Source organism: Panthera onca, chromosome A2 (genome assembly GCF_046562875.1).
Source record: "Panthera onca isolate mPanOnc1 chromosome A2, mPanOnc1 haplotype 2, whole genome shotgun sequence".
NCBI lineage: Eukaryota > Metazoa > Chordata > Mammalia > Carnivora > Felidae > Panthera > Panthera onca.
In genome coordinates, this window is record NC_138340.1 from 1304442 (window position 1) to 1318376 (window position 13935).

At 65.6% G+C, this 13935-nt stretch overlaps 1 protein-coding gene across 1 annotated transcript; it reads right to left on the minus strand.

The window, feature by feature from the left end:
• Window positions 1-1035: 1035 nt before the first annotated feature.
• Window positions 1036-13239, minus strand: MKNK2 (MAPK interacting serine/threonine kinase 2). The gene is made up of 14 exons (XM_060629774.3): window positions 13080-13239; window positions 12808-12943; window positions 9476-9563; window positions 9268-9369; window positions 9092-9189; window positions 7017-7096; window positions 6618-6691; window positions 6246-6350; window positions 6074-6129; window positions 5875-5970; window positions 5218-5412; window positions 4349-4513; window positions 3565-3608; window positions 1036-3247 (listed from the first exon to the last, which is right to left on the minus strand). Exons 2-14 carry the CDS (start codon window positions 12856-12858, stop codon window positions 3013-3015), a joined length of 1389 nt encoding a protein of 462 aa, XP_060485757.1. The 5' UTR covers window positions 12859-12943; window positions 13080-13239; the 3' UTR covers window positions 1036-3012.
• Between the last annotated feature and the right edge of the window lie 696 nt (window positions 13240-13935).

Here is a 13935-nt window from a genome sequence, read left to right on the forward strand (position 1 = left end):
GGGGCCCAGAGGCACCGAGAGAGGGACTTGGTGGGGGGTGGCCCTGGAGGGGGCTGGTGGCAGTCCAGTCCTGGGCAGGGCAGCCATGGGGTCTCGGGGGAGGGCTAGGAGGGAGCTGAACAGAAGCAGGGGTGGGGCCAGGCTCAGGGATGCCAGGTGGGGGAGGCTGTGTTTTTGAGCCCCGGGTCCGGGCGGGAGGGGTGACCCACAGCCTCTGCTGGCCCAGGCGATCCTAGCGCCTGCCCCCTGGCTGGATCCTAAACACAGGACGCTCAGGGAGGGAAGCAGACACAGGAGCTCCAGGGACCGAGCCTGGCACACTCGAGGACCGGCCCCCCGCCCCACAGGGCCCAGGTCACCTGCAGCTGCCCCGGGTGGCTCATGCGCCCTGCTATCTCATCACCTCGCCTGGCTTCTCAGATGAGCCGGAGCCCGCGGCAGCCCAGGCTGACGCCCCCTAACCGCTGACTTTACCGCCCCTCCCCCCCCCCCCCCCCCCCCACTGTCTCCTGCCTCCAAGAAGCCCTCCCTGGTCCACTGCCTCCCTGCCGGGATCTGGTCAGCCCCGGCTATCCAGCACAAAAGCCTGCTTGCAGCAAGAATTTAATGATGGCCGAGGGCCAGCCACACGGGACAGGCTGGAATTACCGGGTTTCATCGGGCTGCATCGGCCAAAGATAGCAGCCCCACCACCCCAAGCTGCTCGCCTCTGCGCACCCTCGGCTCCGGGACAGCAGAGGGCCCGGCCTTGGATGCGGGGACGTGATGGCGTCCAAGAGCAGGCCAGCCTGGCCGCTCCCGCTTCGGTCCCGGGCAACTCTGGCTGTCCGCTCAGTCTGGCACAGCCACCCACACGTCGGGAGGAAGCCGGGCCCGCAGCCGCCGCGGACAGACGAGGGCCCGGGCCCCTGAGCATCAGGCCAACCCCCTCGGCGCCCGTCCAAACCCTGGACTCCAACGGCATCGGCGAGACCGACGATCGACAAATGGTTTGGGGCTGCTCGTCACACAACAGAAAACCAGGACGAGGGCCCCCAAGTTTTTATGACTTTTATTAAATCCTTACAAAACAATACAAAAATCCGGCATTGACGTTGGTGTAAGGAAGATGAGCTGTATCGGTTCACCTGGTGCAGTACAGTTAAAGTGCTTGATGTTTCCCCCCCACTTCTAAAAAACTTGAGGTTCTTTTTTTTTTTTTTTTGTCTTTTTTATACATCTGAACATTGAAACGTTGCCGTTCCCCTCCCCCAGGGCCAGGGGCCGGGCGCCCATTCACAGTAGCGGTTCTGACAGTCCTCTGGGCCACACTGTCCGTGTGACGGGGAGGAAGTGGCTGCCCCACCTTTGGGGGAAAAAAAAAAAAAAAGCTCCTCACAGCTCAGCTTTCCAGAGTTAAAACGGCCACGGCACCCGCGGCAGGCGGGGGGTGCGTTTCTTTTTTACAAAAAGGCAGAATCCCCAGTTGCAAAACGTAGAAATCACTGATGGGCGAGAAGCAGGGGGCGGGGCGGCCTTCTCCCCCCCACCCCCCCCCCGGGGTCTTTGGAAAGGCCAGTCCACAGATCCAGGCGGGCGGGGGACGGGAGGGGCAGTCAGTCCCCACCGGCCACCAGAGACTGCCACAGAAGCGGCATGTGAGCTCCCCCAACCCACAAGGCCCCCCAACATTCAAGTATTCAAGAACAGGGAAGGGAAGTCAACCGATGTCTTTAAAAAACGAACAAAACGGGACGAACAACTAGAAGCCGGGGGGGGGGCGATCCAGGCCCGGCCTGCCGCGGAGTCTCGCCCAGACCCCGGGGCCAGGCTGCCCTGGTGGGGGGGCTGCAGAGACCCCCCCCCCCCACCGGCAGAAGCACACGAACATGGAGAAGAGGGAAGCCTGTATTGCATAGTGTTTCCCACCCGAGGGAAGAGGGGGGTCAGTCGCCCCGAGCCCGGCGGTCACTCAACATCTGACCCCGGCGCCAAGGTGGGTGGAGGCGGGCACGGAGGTTCCTGGGTGCCCGGGAGGAGGCCGTGGCAGCTGTAGCCGTGTTCCTGAAGGTGGGCACGCAGAAACGCTGCCCTTGGGGGCGGGGGGGCTTTAGCAGGACCCCTGGCTGGGCCCTGGCTCTGAGGAGGAGTAAGGGGGGGGGTGGTGACAGAGCTTCCTCACCAGACCCAGGGGTGGCGGTGAGGGGCAGGACGTGGCCATGGTCAGACTGAGCCCTGAGAAAGGGCACTCCGGTGCCCAGGGTGGGGGTCTGAGGGACCCCCACGTTGGCTGACGGGCGCCTGTCCAACCCCTCCCACTTCCTCTGGCACTGCCCTCCTGGGTGGGCAGGGTCCCCCTTGGAGAGGGCAGGGGAGGGGGCGGCGAGAGCTTAAGGTCAAGGTTCGAGGGAGCCCCGATTGTCAGTCAGAGGCGGGGCCCGGCAGGCAGCTGTGATTGCCACCTGCCCGCACCCAAGCCCCCTCCAGCCACAAGGGAGACCTGAGAAGCCCCCACCCCGCCAAGCGACCAGGGTGCTTCAGGGTGAGGGATTAAAGAGGTGCTGTGTCACCCCGGGGAGACGTGGGGGTGGCCCGTCCCTGCAAATACTGTGAGGGCTGGGGAAGGGGTGCGCTTCTGTGCCCCCAGCTCTGGAAGGCGACAAGTGCCCTCCTCTCCTGAGTCACATCTGGGCAGGGCGGGCGTGGGGCGTGGGGACCCTTCACAGTAGAGGTGAGTATCTCGGGCTGGGACGGGACAAGCCCGGCGACACACCCTCCAATCTCCTCCCCAGGTGCCTGCTTTGCTTTTAACACCTTTAAAAGGAAAAAAAATGGGGGTGAGACAGAAAAAAGAAAAAAAGCCAACAGCAAAAACCTCATATAAAAAGAGCCCCCCCAACTGAGCTTAGCGCCTCGAAGTCCAGCCAGGGGAGGGCAGCCTGCTGGTCACCGGCTGGCAATAGCTTAAAAAACTTTTTAGATTTGATGGGGGGGTAGGGGGGGGAGTGACCTATGTACAGAGGGAGGGAGGGGTCACGCGTGGTCTCCCACCAGGACCACGGGGGCCGCGGACAGGCTGGCTCGCTGTCGCCTCTGGGCCAGCCTGCTCTGGGAGGGCGGCGACAGCCGCAGACAGCGCGCAGCTCGGACGACCACGGGCTGGCCCTGCTCCGCCTCCTCGGCCGCGTCCTCCTCCCGCTGGGCCAGCTGCCGGTTCATGGCGATGGCCTCAGCCGCAAATGACGTGAGCTCTTTGGCACAGCTGTTCCTGGGGACGGGGCGGTCACCAAGGAGGTGAAAGGTAGCTTCGGGGCCCGATCCCCTTGGGACCCCTAGAGTCTGTGCAGTACCTCGGGGGGAGGGGCTGCAGGCCCCAGCCATGCCCAGCCTCCCTGGGGGACCAGGGCCCCCGCCAGGGGCCCAATCCATCACCATCACTGGTACGAGGACACCCAAGCGCTTAGATGGCTTTCCCAGCCCCCCGACTTAAAGACGGCTTGTCATTTTAATCATCTTAACATTAACCACCCCTGACTTGGGGTCCCCCCCGCTCTCGGGCCCGAGACCCTCCCCCGTGGGTCTCACCTCTGCAGGACCATGGGTGTGGGCAGGGTGTTCTCCGGAGCGTACTGGAAGGACAGGGGAGAGGCGGAGCTGAAAGCAGAGCCCAGCTGCCTTCCCGGGGCCCCGCTGGCAGCGACGGAGGTGAGGGGGGGTGTATCTGCCGGAGCCCAGCCAGGCCAGGGGGAGGGCGTAGCAGAAGCCCAGAGCGGTTCTCTGGACCCGCACCCTGCCCCCTCCCCCGCCCCCACAGGTCTCCCGGTGCCCCAGAAGGGGCTGGGAGCCCCTCCACCGACCGGCCTTGACACCAGGGCCCCAGCCTTTGCTTCCTGTGCACTCCCGGTGCCAACGTCTGGTTAAGACTCCTGCCCGTGGGCCCTCCCTGCTCTGGGCAGGCAGCCTGGCTCGGGGCACTGCTGGCCAGAGAAACGCCAGGCTCTTCCCGGCTTGGGGGTGGGGGGACAGGGAGCAGGACTGGGGTTGGCGGGCCCTGCCCGAGGTTTGCCACCTGCCTAACACCTGCACGACCTCAGCCTGCTCCCTGTGCCAGGCGGGAAGAGGCCCCGATGCCTCCAGGGCACAAGCTCAAGCAGTTTCTGCAGTCCTGGCGCCCGGCTGGAAGCAGGTGGTGGGTCTGACTGCTGCGCCTGGGGCCCCTGCAGACCCCAAGGCTGGGGCTCAGACCCACGTTGCATCTGGGGGTGTCGATGCTGGCCTCCCCGGAGATGCTCATACCCCTGCTCCAAGTCCCTCCCTTGCCCATCGGAGGCGGGCCAGAGGCAGGAGGTCCCCAGCAGGGCTCACTCACCCCCTGCACCCAGGGGTGCTGCAGGACTTGGGCGGCGCTCAGCCTCTGCTTGGCGTCGCGGACGAGGAGCTTTGAGATGAGGTCTTTGGCAGCAAAGGAGATGTGGGCCCAATCCTTCTCGGGAAACTCATACTTGCCCTCCTGGATGCTCTCAAACAGCATATTCTGTGGGGGAGGGGCAAGGGGATGAAATCAGCTGCAGCCAACTTACCCCAACATCCACACCGGCCTGGACGCAATGGGGTACACCATGACGCTGCTCGGTAACAAGCTGCCGTAGGCCCCAGACCCAGCCATGCAGCCTAACCCGTGACCTGAACAGCTGGCCCCCAGACAGCAAGGGGGGGTGGGCAGGGGCTGCAGTGGGGGCCCTGAGGTCAGCTGGCGGGACCGGGGGCTCTGGGTGGCCAAATGCCTGAGAGGAAAGCAGGCTGGACTAGAGACCTGGCCTCAGGAGAGTGCTCAGTGAACTCTGCCCAAGAGAAGCCAAGCAGCAGAAAGGCAACTCTTGGCAGCTGGGCTCATGGGAGCAGAAGGCCACAAGGCTGAAACGTGATCATCCCAAACCCTAAATCTTAGTCTTGCCAGACGGCAGATTCCTGACCTCCAAATGCTTCCTCTCCTGGACCATAAAACCAAGAAGTCTGTGTAACCCCAGGAGCACCAGGCCAGCACTGCCCCGTGGATGGATCAGGCATCACAGGCCAGGATCTCGGCAGCAAGCAGGCCCTGGGGGAGGGCACAGAGGGGTGCTGGGGGTGGGGGACGCACATGCTCAGAGACTGGCACAAGGTGGGAAGGGGCGCACGCGCGCACAGACCAGGCCTGCGATGCACCGGGCGCACAGGGGACGGGGCGCACGCGCGCACCTGGCAGGCCGGGCAGGCCTCGCCGCGGTCCCAGCCGCAGTCGCTGCCGCAGTGGCCCACGAAAGGCGGGTAGCCGCTGAGCAGGATGTAGAGGATGACACCCAGGCTCCAGAGGTCGCAGCGTTTGTCGTAGATGCTGGCCTCCTCGCTGAAGGCCTCCACCACCTCGGGGGCCATGTACTCCGCTGAGCCGCACTGCGGGCGGGACGAGGCGTCAGGGCCCGTGGAGGGGAGGAGGGGACTGCAGCAGGCCGGGACTTCCCGGCATCACGTGAAGGCCCCAACACTGGGTCACCTGAGCCTGCGGTGCCCGATGCCCAGCCTGGCCAATCAGAGACGGGCTGGGGGCAGGCCCCGCCCCCACACCCGCCCAATCAACAGGTGGCAGGTGCCCACCCGCCCAGCCACCCAATCAGCGGCAGGTGCTGGGAGCCCGCCCCTCCCCTCCCGCCCGTGGCCCCGCCCGCCACTTTCCGCGGGCCAATCAGTGGCTGTTGCTAAGCAAAAGCCCCAGTTCCACGGGCTGGGCAGCAGAGCAGCCAGCACCTCGAGGTTACGCAACGGCTGCAGGGGCAGCGGGCCGCAGGGGCAGCGGGCCGCGCAGCCCCAGAGCAGAACGGAGCGGGTCGCTGCGTGCCTGCTGCCTGGGCGCCTCACCGGGGTGAGCAGCTCCGGAGTGGAGATCGGGGAGCAGTCCCCATTGAGTTTGATGCCGCTGCCCAGATCGAAGTCGCAGATCTTCACAGGGGACACCTAGGAAGGGTGGGAAAAGGCGGTAAGGGAGGGGGGGGCGTTGGTCCAGGCCAACCCAGCCCGGGCCCTGGCGCAGGGAAGGCGGTTCCCCGGCGCCCCTCACCTGGTTGGGATGCTCGCAGAGGATGTTTTCTGGCTTTAGGTCCCTGTGTGCGATGCCTGCGGTGAGAACCGGGACTCAGTGGAGGGAGAGGAGGCATTTTCTAGGAGTCTCAGGCAGCTGGACAGGGAGCGAGGCTGGACATCCCAGGGAACAAGGGAGCCCCACCACCCACCTTTGTTGTGCAGGAAGTCCAGGGCACTGGCCACGTCCTGCACGACCACGCTGGCCTCCAGTTCGTTAAAGTGCCGCCGCTTGTGAATGTGGCTCAGGATGGAGCCTGGGGCCAGGCCGTGGTGGAGGAAAAACACATACGCGTCACTTCCGTGTCTCCAGGCCACCGCCCGCTTCCACCCGACAGGGAAGTGCCCGCTCTGGCCTCCCTGGGTTCAGAGCCTTCAACCCTGAGCTGCCATGTGGACAGGAAGCTCGGACCCCACAAGCCCCCTCTGACGTGCAGGAGGAGCACATCTGAAAAGTCCTCCCTGGTGGCCAAGCCCACAGCCCATTAGGACACAGCTGCAAACGTCCCCCAGGCCCCACATACCGCCCCGCATCTTCTCAAACACCAGGTAGAAGCGATCCTCCTCCTCAAAGAACTCTATCAGCTCTAGAACATTCCTGAGGTGTGGGGGGTTGGAGAGGCAGGAGAGGAGGGAGGCTTCCTAAGGCCCCTGTGCACCCACAGCCCAGCCCAGGAGGGGCCCACCCTTTCCACCCCCACCTGTGCACAGGAAGGCTGGGACTGGGGCCACGGGCCTGCTCCCACCTTGCCCACTCTGGGTTGCCTGCCTAACGCTGGGTCTTCCCCAGTGCACCCTGCACAGCCTCTGCTACACACTGGATGCTCCCCAAATGCTTGCTGGGGGTGAGGAGGCATTCAGGCCCATTCACACACGGAAAGATGGCTAAGGGCCCGGTTCTGTGGCAAGGTGGGTCACATTACCTGTGTCCCTGGCACTGATACAGCATCTCCACCTCCCGGAAAACCCTGCTCCGAATGTGGCCAGGCTGCTTCTCGATGATCTAAGTCGGGGGTGGGGGGGGGGGGAGGGGCGGGCAGGAGACAGAGCAGTGGGTCAGCCAGAGCCCCTCCCAAAGCCCAAGGGGCTCCCACCAGAGACCTGCCCTGCGCCACAGCTGAGACCCCATTCGAGCTTAGACCTTAAGTTCTAAGCAGAGCTCTCCTCTTGCGGCCCAGAATTTGCCAGAAGTCAGAACTATGGCGTCAGCACAGGCTGGGGGGAGGGGGGTGGGGGTGGGGGTTGCAACATGTTTCCCAAGTGGCATCAGGGGAGAGACAAGCTGGACAAGAATGGCAGAAAGAGGCGGGCCTGTTCCGCTCCTGACCCCACAGGCCTCGGGGGCATGTTTGGGGCCTGAGACGACTGCAAAATGCCCCTTCAGGGTGTCAGCATCCCCTCCCTGCCTGGGAGACTGGTGGCCACTGTGCGGACTCCCACACCACACAGGGGACTAGGGTGGCCTTGGGGTGCCTGGCTGCCAGCCAAGCCGTCCCTGCCCACTTTGGTGCCAAGTCCCACCTCCCCTGTTCTGTGACAGTCTGGGCAGCTGCCACGGGCCCCTCAGCCCAGGCCTGTTTCATGCCAGCCCAGATTGGCCCTCCCGTCAACCAACAGGGACAGTCTCCCCGTGACTCCAGAGCCTCCGGAAGCCAGCTTCTGCCCCTGATCCCGCCGGCACCTGGCAGCTCTGGGCCCACCTGCCTCCCGGATTCTCCCTGAGACACCTTCGCCCACAGAAGTGGGGGCAGAGGTACCAGCTGGTTCTCTCCGGGCCACCTTGGCCCCCGGGCACCCACTGGGAATGTCTTCCCAGGTTGGATGTTAGGCCCCTCTCACTGGGCAGGCGGGGCAGGCCCGGGGTTCCCTGCCGGCCTGGAGAAGGGGAACACGGTGTGCCACCAGCTCGCCCCTGCAACAGGCAGGCATGGTGTCCGCGTGCTGCCGGGGCCCAGCCTACGTGCTGTCCCACCTGTCTGGTGACAAACGCACCCGTGCCTCGGAGAGGCAGACCAACCAGATGTCGGGGCCTCGTGACACAATGCCAGCATCCATGCCCTCCTGAAGAACCTCATCCTACCCCTTGGGAATCTGGCTAGGACCCCACCTCATGGAGGAAACTGGAGTCCCTCGGGGGAGAGGGATGACCTTACAGGAGGCCAAACAAGGTCTGACTCAGGCTGTCTAACCCCTCAGAGCCTCGTTCCGAACTGTCGAAGGGGCACAGGAGGCCAGGCTGCCCTATGGTCCTTAAGAGGAAAACACTCAGTGCGTTGCCTGTTTTACAGAAAGCGCTCAAAGCTAAGCATCCGGTTCTCTGGCACCATCATGCCGCCCGACCTGGAACTCACGGGGCAGGGACGATGGCCACTTTTACCATCAGACTTCTACCAAAGCGCTGGGCTCTGGCCAGCCTCGCTCACCGGGGAGCACCGGTCCTCATGCCTGGTCTGCCAGCCTCCTGTGACCCCACCCCACCCGGATGCAGGGTCACCAGGGAAGACCGGACGGTTTCTCCGAGCACAGGGCCGTACTGCCCGGCCAAGAGACACAGGTTTCGAGGCCACACCCTGGTCTCCCCAGATGCCAAGCCTCCCTGGGCCCCAAGTACAGCATTGCCTTTTAACCCTTGTAACCAACACGGAGAACCGCTGGTCGCTGAGGAGTGGCCTGGGGTGACCCAGCAGGCAAGAGCCAACTCTGACCGAAGCCCCCAGCTCTCAGGCGCCCTGGCACCAGGTCCTCAGCCACCTGTGTAGGGAGCGGCTCCTTACGGTCACTTCCTGCCCAGACCCAGGGGCTCAGAGCAGGCTGACCTAGATTCCCAGGGGTGGCCTGAGTCACTGGCCCTGGGGCCATTTTTAGACACTAGTTTTGCCCCCAGCTGCTGGTCCGGGAGCTCGAAGGCCAGCTCCCTCCTCCCGCCACCCGCGGCCAGGGCCAGAGCCCAGGCGCTGCAGGGAGAGGTGCGGGGAGCCGGCCGGGCGCTGGTGCTCACCTTGACGGCGTATTCCTGGTTAGTGATGAGGTTGACGCAGGTCTGCACTCGGGCGTGGGCACCCTCCCCGAGCACGTCTTCTTGCAGCTGGTAGACATCTGGGGAGCAGGGGTGCGGTGAGAGCCGCGCCGGGCTGGCCGCGTCTCCCTACACCCCCACCTGCAGTCCTCACTGACCTTCGAACCGGCCCGAGAAGCTGTCGGTGGCCCGGCACCGCTTTTTCTTCTTGCCCCTCTTCTTGGCGTCTGGGATGTCGATGGGCTGGCTGGCGGGCATATCTGCACTGGGAGACCCGGAGGTGAGGCCCGCCCTGCTCAGCAGGCAGCCCCTGCTGCCCTCCCGCACCGGCCCTCCCGCACCGCCACCTTCCTCTCCGGCCCTCACCAGGGCGGGCGGGATGCTCCAGGCTGAAGTCGGTCTCCCCGAGGTGGGTCTGGTCTAGGGAGAAGGCCAGCTCGAAAGGGTTCTGCCCCTGCAGGGGACGGGACAGGAGGGCTCTCAGGACCTGCCCAGAGAGTGACCCAGCCTCCGCGTCTGCATCCACAAGTCCAGGGGGACAAAAGCCTGGCTTTGCCTGACTGTAAGGAAATGGTCCTTCTTCCCCCGAACCCCAGGGCCCTCGGGGTGTCCAGGAAAGGGATGCGCTGTGGGGAGGGGCCCCGAGCAGGCAAGAGGGCCTGGCGTGAGTCACTATGGTGCCCAGGCCAGGCCTCGCGGCTCACCCGGGACAACCTCTGCAGCCCAACTGGCCCCCTGGGCTGCAGAGGATCAAAGACAGCAAGGCGGTCAGTGGGAGGGGGTGAGTCACCGGCTTCTGGCTTCTAGGCGGGGTTCCCAGCAGGGGTGACCCTGCCTGCTTTCCCACAGCCTCCAGCACGAGGCCCTGAATTTCTGGCCTCAGTCTTCCCTCTGTGAAACAGGGAGCCACTGCCCTCCTGGTCATGCGCTGCTCCCTCTGAGGTCCCACTGTCGCCCGACCGTGGCTCATAGGACGGGCCTCCAAGGCCTCCGGCTGCAACAGTGTAGACACCGGACCGCCCTCTGCCCAGCCCTGCCCGGGCCACAGCCAGCACTGTCCCGTTTTGCCACCAGGACAGAGCTCCTCACAGGCCCCCATGCCCAGCTAAGAAACCAGCCCTGCAGGGAAAGGCCCACTGGAGGTCACCCGCTAGTCCCCAGGACCGGGGGAAGGGTGCTAGACCCTGAGCAGGGAAGGAAGGCAGCTGGGGCTTGGAGAAACCTTGTATTACCCGCCCCAGAGAGCTGCTGGAATAATCTTCTGCAGAGCAGATGGGCCACAGTGAGGACGGATGGCCCCTGGCTTGAGATGTGAGGCCTTTGAGGCCAGGACACTGAGGCCCAGCAGAGGCCTTCAGGAGATAGCTCTAATTTAGCTCCCTGCACCCTGGCCGACTAGGTGGCCGGGGCCTCAGGTGGGTGAGGGGGCCTCTGTGCACGGTGGTGCTGCTGATGCTGGGTGACCCGAGCCAGGTCACTGCCCCTCCCTGGGGCCTCAGGACAACTGGGGATGGGGCTCCAGCAGGAGGATCATCCAGAGAAGGAACTCCAGGAAAGCCCCAGAGAAACACCAAGGGGCCCAGGGCAGAAGGAGCTGGGCCAGATTCCTACAAACGGGAGGCCCGGAAGCCAGGCCGGCAGCAGAGGGGGCAGGCGGAGGTCAGAGGGAGCGGCTGAAAACACAGGCGCAGGCCTCTCAGCCTCCCCACCCCCCTGTGCAGGGCTGCGAGGAGGCCTGGGCTGGGCCAAGCCAGGCAGACGGGAGAAGGGAGTGCTCCGGCCCTTGGCCCTGCCCGGTGGGGGTCTGGCCTCCGTGGGGAGGCAGGCACACAGTCACCAACGCCAGAAACCGGCACCCTGCCTTGGGCTCCTCCAGAGGTCTCGAGAGGGGCCAGGTCACTACTTCTACCTGGGAGGAGGGGCCCCAGGGTAACCACACAGGGGTGGACAGCGGCGGGGGGGGGGGGGGGGTGGGCGCTCAGGGCCAGCAGCCAGCAGCCGCTCACCTCCGTCTAGTGACCTCGGCCCCGGGCCTGACCCGCGTCTGTGGCTGGGTGATGGAAGGAAGCTGCCTGTAGCTCCTTGGACCGAGGAACAGTGCGAGGACCCTCAAAGGGGCCTACGGGTCCCCTCGCCACCCCCACCAGCCTGTCCCAGCCTCCACCTTGGTGGCTTGGCCACCCCTGATGAAAGCAGCTCCTGTGTCCTTGTCTCCACCTGCAGGGAGACTCGGGGCAAACATCTCTTTCCAAGGCTCCGATTTCCCAACTGAAAATGGGGAAAGTGTGTTGGGAGACGCCCAGCAGCAGAAAGGGTCCCGGCAGTGCTGCTGCTGGACTGGGGCGCGAGGGCAAGGCCCAGCCCAAGAAGCAAGCTCAGCATGGCGGGAGGGGAGTCCCAGAGTGGCTGAGAGGACCTTCTCATAGCTGAGGCTCCCTGGCCAGTGTCCTTCCCACTCCTCAGGACTCCCATGGTCCCACCTGGGAGCAGCCTCCAGTCCCAAGCAATGTGGGCGGGCTGGGCCTGGGGCTGGCCTCAGGCCTCCAGTCAGCAGGCCTTGGCAGGAGGCAGCTGGAATCATCCAGAAAGTTCGAGTTTGCTTTGGCTGCCGTGCTGGCCCCTCACATTGACCCTGTCCTAGCTCATGCCTAGCCCCAGGAGGGAATAGACCACTGCCGGTGACGTCTCGGGTCCACCCCCCGCTTCAGCCCGGCCCCGGACACTTGGACTTGCCAAGGCTGTTGCTCCCCTGGCAGGGGGTAAAGCGAGGATGACAGGCGTGTGGGCAGGGGTGGGGCACGCTGGCCGGAGATGTGGCTGGACAGGCCTGGGAATTCTAACCCAAACAGTCTCAGCTCGCTCCTCCCACCCCGGTTCTGGGAGTGCCTGTGTACACACACACACACACACACACACATGAAAGTGCACCGCACGCACACACACACACGCGCGTGCGCGTGCCCACACACACCCAGGTCCTGCCTTCTTTACAGGGCAACAGGTCCCTGCCCAAGAAGGCCCAGGGAAGCCATTACATAACGCGGCTGGTGGGGTGGGGAGGCCGTTGACATCACTGCGTCCCCTGAGCCAGCCCCGTGGGGCCCCTCCCCAGCACCTGCCCGCCCCCCCCAGACTCGCTCATCTGAGACCAAGACTGCAGCCGTGGGGCCACCGCAGAAACTTCCTGCTCCCACAGGAAATAGCACTTGGGCCCGACTGTCTGGGAGGCGCAGGGCTGAGGGGCATCCAATTCACTCCCTTATTCCAAGGACCACCTAGGAGGGCTTTCTGGGACCTGCAGTCCTACCTCGGATTCCTGGCGGAAAGACCCCACAGACCCACAGGTCCAAGGCGTTGAGGACTGGACTGTGGCCTGAGCTCCCTAGCAGTGCACTGGGGTTTGCAGGGGACACACAACCAGGTGCTCCCAAGGGCCTGGGGGCCCTGACCGCGCTTGGGGTTCCTAGAGGAAAGACCTCACAGTCCCCAGGGCGCTGGGGACTGGACTGTGGCCCGTTGACCACCCCCACGAGCGCACTCCCGGCTGGGGCAGCCCCAGACACACGGCGGGGTGGGGGGGAGGGGCGGGGAGGGCGGGCAGCAGCCACGGGTGGATCCCGGGGGTGGGGGCTACGCGCCCCCCACCGGCCACTCGAGTGGTCCAGCCCCAGGCGACCCCAAACCCACCCGGCCCTCACCTTGAACGAACGGTGGAAGCCCTGAAGTTCGGCTGTTTTCTTCTGCACCATCTTCTGTCCGGGCCCCGCCAGCGGGGGAGGGGACGGCGGGCCCGGGAGAGCGGCCCGTGGGCGGGGGGCGGCCGGGTAGGGGACCCTGCAGGCGGGAGCAGACAAAGGAGAACGTGAGTGGCTGCGGCCAGCGCGCCGTGAGCCCCGGACGCCGAGGCTCCGCGGGGCCCGATCCCCGAGACCGGGTCGGGGCCAGGCCAGCGTCGCCGGGCCGCACTCACCGGGGTCGGACTCGGGCCGGGGCCGCAGTGCCACCGCCGCCGCCGCCCGAGACACGCAGCCCGGACCCCACTGCGCGGACCGCGCGGGGAACAGCGCCGCCGCTGCCGCCGCCACCACCGCGGACTCCTCTGCCTGGGCCGCCGCCGCCGCCGAGAGGAGCCGGGCGCACCGCCCCGCCGCCGCCTTTATAGGCCAGGCTTCGCCCCGCCCAATACGCATGCCCCGCCTCCGCCAATCCCGCCCACAAGCGCACAACGGGGGCGGGGCTGGAGAGCTCTCCGGGCCGCGTGCGGCTGCGCACTCGGGCCTGGAGGGGTTTCCGCGCGCCTGCGCAGTGAGGTGCGCGGGGCTACAGGGGAAGGACCTGGGAGGGATGCTGGCGGTTGTGGGCAGGGGTGTGGGTGCTGGACTGGCCGCCTGAGGCCCTGGGAGGCCCGCGGATCCCCGGCACCAAGCTGAAGCCGGGCCCTACGCTCTGGCAACTCCCCCGGGATGCCGGCCAGGGCCTGGGACACACCGACTCCTTTGGGCGACTTCCCTGCCCTAGAATACACCATGGCTCCCTCTTGCAGCTCCCCAATCCCGGAAGAGCAAGAGCGTGCTGTGGCTCTCTCTTGATTAATGCCACAACCTGGGACCCTGGACCAAGAAAGAGCCCCGGGGGTGGGGGGCAGCCAGGACAGGAGATAAAATGCCATCCCATTTGGGCCGGCGCCCCCGCCACCCAGGCTTGGTAGAATCGGCCCTTCCGGAGCTGGGCCAGCTCCCTGTCCCTGAAGCACTGTGGTGCAAAGTCCTCAGACTCCAAACCCTGGGCGCATGGAAGCGCAAGCCTGTGGGGTGAACCCACCTCCG

Coding starts and splice junctions, on each gene's coding strand:
- MKNK2 (XM_060629774.3), bottom strand. CDS start 12,858: ATGGTGCAGAAGAAAACAGCCGAACTTCAGGGCTTCCACCGTTCGTTC. Junction 5,413..5,874: donor CTCCGGAGCTGCTCACCCCG/GTGAGGCGCCCA, acceptor TCCCGCCCGCAG/TGCGGCTCAGCGGAGTACAT. Junction 4,514..5,217: donor AGGCCTGCCCGGCCTGCCAG/GTGCGCGCGTGC, acceptor CCTCCCCCACAG/AATATGCTGTTTGAGAGCAT.